General features: G+C 36.9%; 1 protein-coding gene across 1 annotated transcript in view; it reads left to right on the top strand.

Moving 5' to 3' along the window:
- The window catches only part of KALRN (kalirin RhoGEF kinase), a 1074930-nt gene that overhangs the window by 718960 nt on the left and 348692 nt on the right, over window positions 1–7278 (top strand). The window contains exon 26 of the mRNA XM_042782122.1: window positions 5207–5276. Within this exon, the coding sequence (XP_042638056.1) occupies window positions 5207–5276 (70 nt within the window). The remainder of the gene's footprint in view (window positions 1–5206; window positions 5277–7278) is intronic.

Here is a 7278-nt window from a genome sequence, read left to right on the forward strand (position 1 = left end):
CTGTGTCTGTGTTAATTGGTTTCCCTTTTCTTTGTTGAAGAGGGTCTGTGCAATCCTTCTGCCTAGTCCGCCATCTTGCCCCGCCTCCACTTTATTCATTTCTGAAAGAACTCCAGACATTGACACACTCCAACGCTTAAACTACCTCCTTTGCTCATTCTTCCGTGATTTATTAGGTGTAATTATTGAAATGGTGAGGGCCAATGTTGCTACAGAACAGGACAGGTGGACTGTGACATCATTTGTGGAGAGTATGGGGAGCTAAACTCACTCACTGCCACAGAGTCTGTTCTACTCATAGCGACCCCTCCTTGGGTTTCCAAGGCAGTATCACTATGGAAGTAAATTGCTCAAGCTTCCTTCCGAGGAGTGGCTGGTGGGCTTGAACCACCAGCCTTCTGGTTAGTAGTCAATAGCCTTAGGCACTGTGTCGCCAGAGCTCACTGTGGTGAGCTACTCTGTTTTAATTTAAACTTATCATATACATTTGTAACAGAGTGATATTGATCAGACTTACATAATCTCTCATCTTTATAAGCTTAAAATTAAAAAGCAATGTACAGTTTAATATTGCCACTTAACTACAGCAATTACATGGACATGACAGTGAACATCTGACTCAAAGTTAGGAATTGGTACTCCCAACACAAGCACAATAGTTTTTTGGGGTTTGTTGTTGTTGTTTAATTCTTTTAGCTTTCTCTCTCTCTCCTGAATCAAATAGAGTCCATGTAGGATTTACCAACTGGAATCTAATGCAACATGTGAACATGTGAACTGGCTACCCTGGAAACTTTTCTTAAAAAATGCAGATCCTAAGAACTTAACCCCAGAGGATGATGCACAGCCAAGAATGGGGACTACTATTAACTAGGGTTCCCCAAGAGTGTTCTTTGGAACAAAATCTAATCATCCTCCCAAAAGTGTTTCATGCACAAAGAGGTTTGAGATGCACTGCATACTGTATCTATTTCAGATATACATATACGTAATTATAGGATTTTGGAAGTCCTATAGTAAAGAAAACAGCTTAGCCCAGCATTTCTCAAATTTAAATGATTATGACCTTGGAATTCAATTTTTTTGTGTAACTCTTAGGATTTTCTGAGATACAATTTAGGGGAACGTAACCTATTATAGAGATTTTCAATAGGGAATTGGAGAAGCAGGCCCTTAGATAAGTCTCCAAGAGTGGGGAAGAGTATGAGGTATTTCTTTTTATCAAAGAGCATATGAGTTTATCCATATTAAGTGCTTGCTGTGTACCAGGCACTGGGTTGGGTTCTTTACTTACATGAATTTATTAAATTCTCACAACAACCCCATGAAGTAGTTATTTAAAAGATGAGGAAATTAAAGCTATGGAAGACCACTTTTGTGGCAGAGTGTAAATTCTGATTCTTTAACTTGTGCTTGTTTGTAGAAAGAAAGGAAAGTGGCACGTGGGATCAGTGGAAGAGTGGACTAGTAGAGGTGCTGTTAAACCCTTAATTTTACAGAAAGGCATTTGTTGTAGAAGTAATCTACACACTTAGTTCACTTTATAGAGCTTTTGTTTCTTAAGACTTTTCCAACTGAACATCTTCCCATAGGTTTTGGTAGCCACAGTGTTTTGTTCTGTTGTACATAAGGTTGCTGTGAGTCACAGTGAACTCAATGGCACCTAACACCACCACCACCACAAAAATTCAAGGTGTTACTTTACTTAAATTGCCAGGACTTTTAATATGAGATTGCCAGCACTGTCTTTGGCATCTGGATCAATGATTAATTCTTTGGTTATAATTTCACTGTTTGCTTAAAATTAGCCTTAAGTGACAGGGCCATTGACCTTGGGTCATAAGACAAGGAAAGAGGAAAAACTTCCCTTGAGTCATTGTGGACATCCTTACAACTTTTAAAACAAAAATACAATTTTATATCTTGTGTGGAACATCACGATCCAAGCAATTTCACCATTTCTTTGATCGCCCTTAAAGGAGAACCTATATACTACAGAATCAGAGTTCAAGGCCTGGAGTCAGAATAATAACGCTCATGTGAATAAAGAGGTCTAAGAGGGGGAAGTAGAGGTTTCCTACACGAGCATTTATCCTAGGTACAGGAACCTCCACATTATCCCCTTTCTCCTTCTCTGTTGTTCAAGTTCTTTCTTCCTCCCAGATCCTCACAGCTCTCCTTTCTTTACAACACTTCATCTTCTTTCATCAGTCCTTATCCTAGAATATCAGATTATCTTTCCCAAATTGCCAATCCATCCTTCTCCATCATGGCTCATGACTGGATTTCCATTCCATGTCTTTACTGAGATTTATATTGAAGTATGAAAAATGACCATGGCAAGAACATCTTCTGAAAAGCTACTTCTGAAGACATTGCACGTTACATTATTTAGTGTTCCTTATGAAAAAGAGCCATATGGCGTATGTCTTTAAGTATTCAGTTCTAGAAGGATATATATATATGTGTGTGTGTGTGTGTGTGTATATGTATATGTATATATATACACACATACATACACATACATACATACATACACACACACACACACACACCAAACCACAGTCTCTGCCATTGAATTGATTCTGACTCATAGCCACTCTGTATAACGAGCAGAACTGCCCCTAGGGTTTCCAAGGCTGTAAATCTTTATGGAAGCAGACTGTCTCGTCTTTCTCTCAAGGAGCAGCTGGTGAGTTAGAACCTCTGACCTTTTGGTTAGCAGCTGAATGCCTTAACCACTGCCCCACCAGAGTCTATATACAAGTATATCAATACGTATATATGTATATGTATGTGTGTGTATTTATGTGTGTGTATATATGTATGTATGTATGTGGTGGTGAGCCAGATTGCTTGCCTTTGCAACAAAAACTATGCTGCTTTTTTGGCCTTGAACAAAGCTTGAAACTCAATTATAGCATTACATATAATTTTTTTTTCCTATTTTTATTTTAGAAGTCACCTGCAATCCTTTTAAAACTAGCTGTGAATTGTGATAATTAATTGATTTTGAGCACTATGTATTTGTATTTCTAAAGCCCTGATTGTATTATAATTACTCAGGATACTCTAAAATATACACATGTAGGGAAAGATGATCACCAAATGGGTAATGCTAGAGTCCCATGATTTTTTTTAAGTGACTTTTTTTTTTCTTATTACTAAAGTCCATTTTTCATAGAAAATATTTTAAATTGCACATGAACAAAAAGAATGAAAATCATCTATGATTCCACTATTCATTGTTAGCATTTGGCTTCCCAAATGTGACTTTTCAAATATATTTAATTGCACCAATGTGTTTTAAAACCAAAATATCTTCTGTATCATTGAAGAAGGAACACATGAATCCAACTCATAACCAATAGTAATTATAAACTACTGCCAGAATATTTGGACGATAACAGCCATGTGGAGTAACTCAAATCAATAAAACTGAAAATGTTTAAGTGGTAAAGATAGGTGGTGGAGTAATTCAGAACTGCATTGTGTACTTTAATGTTTGAAGATAATACATGTGCATGATTTTAAAATCAGAATTATTTAGAGAATCATACATTGAAAAGTCTCATCACACCACTGTCTTCATGTCCTCATCCACAGCTGTTTCCTTCCTTGGTTCCCTATGGTAGTGACTTTTTATTAATTTATTAGTTTGGAAATAATATAACTCACACAAAAGGAAGCATTCTTTTCTACCTTGCTTTTTTTCACTTAACCTTTTATCCTGGAGATGAGCTGTATCAAAACACAGAAAGGATTGTCTTTTTTTCTTTTGGGGGGCAGCTAACTGTATTTTGTTTGGCAGATGTATCATAGTACTCTGTCCTCTATACTCTGTCTTCTACAGATAATCTTTTGCTATTATAATGAACTTTTGTATATATGTCATCTTACACAGATGTGGATATAACTATAGGAAATGTCCAGAATTACATTTCCAGATAAATCCAATTGTGATTTTGATATTGTCAAATTTTGCTTTCCTAGGAATCACACCAGTTTGCATTTCCATGTATGTTTCCCTGCAGCCTCACCATTATTTTTATTTGAAAAATGTACTGTATTTTGAAGGCAAATTACATTCTAATGAGGTAGGCTTGTTAGCGTTCATATTCCCTGAGTCTAACCAACTCTCTGTTTAACATGTTAATTTGAAGTCAATGTAGTCAGCTTTTATTTATTATCATGGAAAGGAGCAATGCTACAAATGTCCACACTGCCAAATAATTCAATAGTAATTTAATGCAGCTTTGGAATATGGTGCAACTTTTTCCCCTATTAAATGTGCTTGACTACTGATGTCTGTATTGGAAAAACATTAAGTTGAATTTATATTTTTTTTAGCACAAACTGGGCAGTGGTGGATGAAAGAGACCAAGAATTAGAAGGAGGCCAGTGTAGGATTTAAAACATTTCTACTTTATTTCTGGAATAATGAATGCTATTTTAGTTTGTTCTTTTTGATATCTATGTTTAATAAATATGTATGTATATATATGCTCAGATTACTTGTGAAATAAAAATAGATCCATAGTTACTGATAAAATGAAAGGCCCAATACAAGTATACAAGCATACTTTGCTTTATTATGCTTCTCTTTATTGCACTTTGCAGTTATTGCATTTTTTACAAATTGAAGATTTGGGCAACCCCGCATCAAGCTAGTCTATCGGCACCATTTTTCCAACAGCATATGCTCTTTCTGTGTCTCTGTGTCACATTTTGGTAATTCTCACAATATTTCAAAATTTTCAGTAATGCTATTACACACTTAATAGTAACTATAGTATTAAGTGTGCAATAGCATTATGCACAGTACAGTATAAATATACTTTTTTATATGCACTAGGAAACCAAAAAATTTGTGTGACTTGCTCCATCGTGATACTCACTTTATCATGGTGGTCTGGAACTGAGCCAGCAATATCTCTGAGGTATGCCTGTAATAATATTTCATTATTTCTTTTTAACTCAAGATATATGAACCCAAGGGAAACAATATTACTTTAGTAGTACTATTAAATCAAGTAACAAATTTTGAAATTGGTTTTAACATTTAAAACTGTACCTCAACAGGTACCACTAGGAGAGTGGAGAAGTCACATGTAAATAATTGATAGTTTACAGTTGTGTTGGTGTTGTCCTCTGAGGGCTTGAGCTGTACATAGGTGTCTAATTCAGCCTTTCTGTCTCCTTGCAGCATCTTCCTCAAAGAGCTGGAGAAGTATGAGCAGCTACCTGAGGATGTGGGACACTGCTTTGTTACCTGGGTAAACAATTGTCTGTTCCATGCTTTCCAAGAATGCCAGTGGCACCATAGATGCCATCTATTTAGTGCCAAACCTGAAGATTGGTCTCACTGCCAGTTTAACATCAGGCTCAGGGGCAGCAGAGATGGGCTGTGAGTGGACTCCACAAAAGTAGTCCAACCCCAAGGGTCAGAGTCCTCTTTGGGAAAAGTCCCTAGATGTCATAGTGTCAAGTTCCATCTTAAGCTCTCTAAGAACTTTCTAAAATTCTAAGATCAGGAGGGTGGAACAAGAGCATCCATCCTTGGCAAAGAAACTATACCAACTGTATTCCTGAGTATTCATTTTTTTTTACAGGATATGAATTAGAGAATTAGAACTTTAGGAAACCACCTAACCATTGGTTATATTTTCTTCCTTAATTGAGCAGAACAGCCTCATAGCGTGTCCATCCCAATTCTGTCCTACAAGATGTGTGTCTAGTCATCTCTCTCAGTATCATTGTCATGGATACATCAATGCGCTGAGTCTAGTAGGTTCTAATCTTATATATTGAAACGTTAGTTCTCCGTTACATCTCCACTTCACGTTATTCTGAGCCCAGGCTTAGAAAATCTCCAGAAAAGTCCACTTAGGACATTAATTCAACTAAACCTGGAAATCCTTCCCCAGAGTCAGGACTTATAATATTCAATAATTATCTATTATAATTTCTATTCAAAATATGCTGATTACATTTTGAAATGTCTTCATGATTCAGAGAGTTTATGTTCTCAGCAGCCCTATGGAGTAGGCAGGGCTATGACTATGTATTAGATTTTAACAATGGGTACATTTCAGATGAAGTAGGAGGTTGACTAATCTACTGACACTAGTCATATTAATAAATACTATGATAACCCAACCCACAATTTAAGACCTGACTCCTGATGTTTGCTTCCTGGAAGTTTCAGACTTCCATCTTATTTTGTTCTGATACATATTATTCCTCTAAATACATGAGCCCATACACAGTTCATATTAATGCTGATAAAAAAAAAAAAAAAATCTATGATCCCTTGCAAGGTCAAGGTCGACCATTAAGTAAAGGGAATTTTTGGGGGGCAGGAGAGTAGTCTTGTTTTATAAAATTTGTGTATTTACTTTACAATCACCCATCAACAGTATGATGTATCACCATCTCTTAGTGATGATGAGTGCCTCCTAAGTAGTATAACCAAACAAAACCCATTGCCATCAAGTCAATTTCAATGATAGAGAACAGAGGGAACTGACCCCATAGGGTTTCCAAGGCTGTATTTTATGAAATCAGACTGCCACAACTTTCTCCCACAAGGCAGTTGTTGAATTAGGACTGCTGACCTTTCACCCTTAAAATTGGTTTCAGAAGTGAAATATGCACCTTTTGCCAAGAATTATCCCAAGGTGATTTTCTTAAGTCTCCTAATCTTAATATGTATGTGTATTAGAGGAGTAAAAAGTAGAAAAAGCTGTTTGTAATCTTTTAAAAGTCAATGGTTAAGACCATGGAGACTGAAGTCAAGTTGCCTGGGCTCTACCACTTTCTGTATGTGGAAATTTAAAGTCACTTAACTACAGTGGTGAAAGATATCGCAGTCCGCTTCTGTAAAGATTATAGCTTTGAAACTCATGAGGCAGTTCTACTCTCCTATGGGGTTTCTGTGAGTCAGAATCAACTCAATGGCACACAACAACCAATCTGTGCTATAATTTTTTCATCTGAGAATGACAATAATAGTAGAATTCACCACATAGGGTTCTCATGGGGATCAAATGATTCTATGTAAATATATGTAGGCACTTAGAACAATGCTGACATAAGTGAAAGCTATTCTGATGAGTGGAAGAGCAGGAGAAAGGGGTAAAACCCAGTCACTAGTGCTCAGACGGCTCCCTTGTTACCCTCCCAAGAGGGACCGGGTCTCCGGGAGCAAGGTAAGCACGGGCGGGCTGGTGCTTACTCACTGATCTGCACTGAACACTTTCCCTTGTTACCCTCTGA

Source organism: Orycteropus afer, unplaced genomic scaffold (genome assembly GCF_000298275.1).
Source record: "Orycteropus afer afer isolate SDZICR_OR568_19922 unplaced genomic scaffold, OryAfe1.0 scaffold00245, whole genome shotgun sequence".
Taxonomy (NCBI): domain Eukaryota; kingdom Metazoa; phylum Chordata; class Mammalia; order Tubulidentata; family Orycteropodidae; genus Orycteropus; species Orycteropus afer.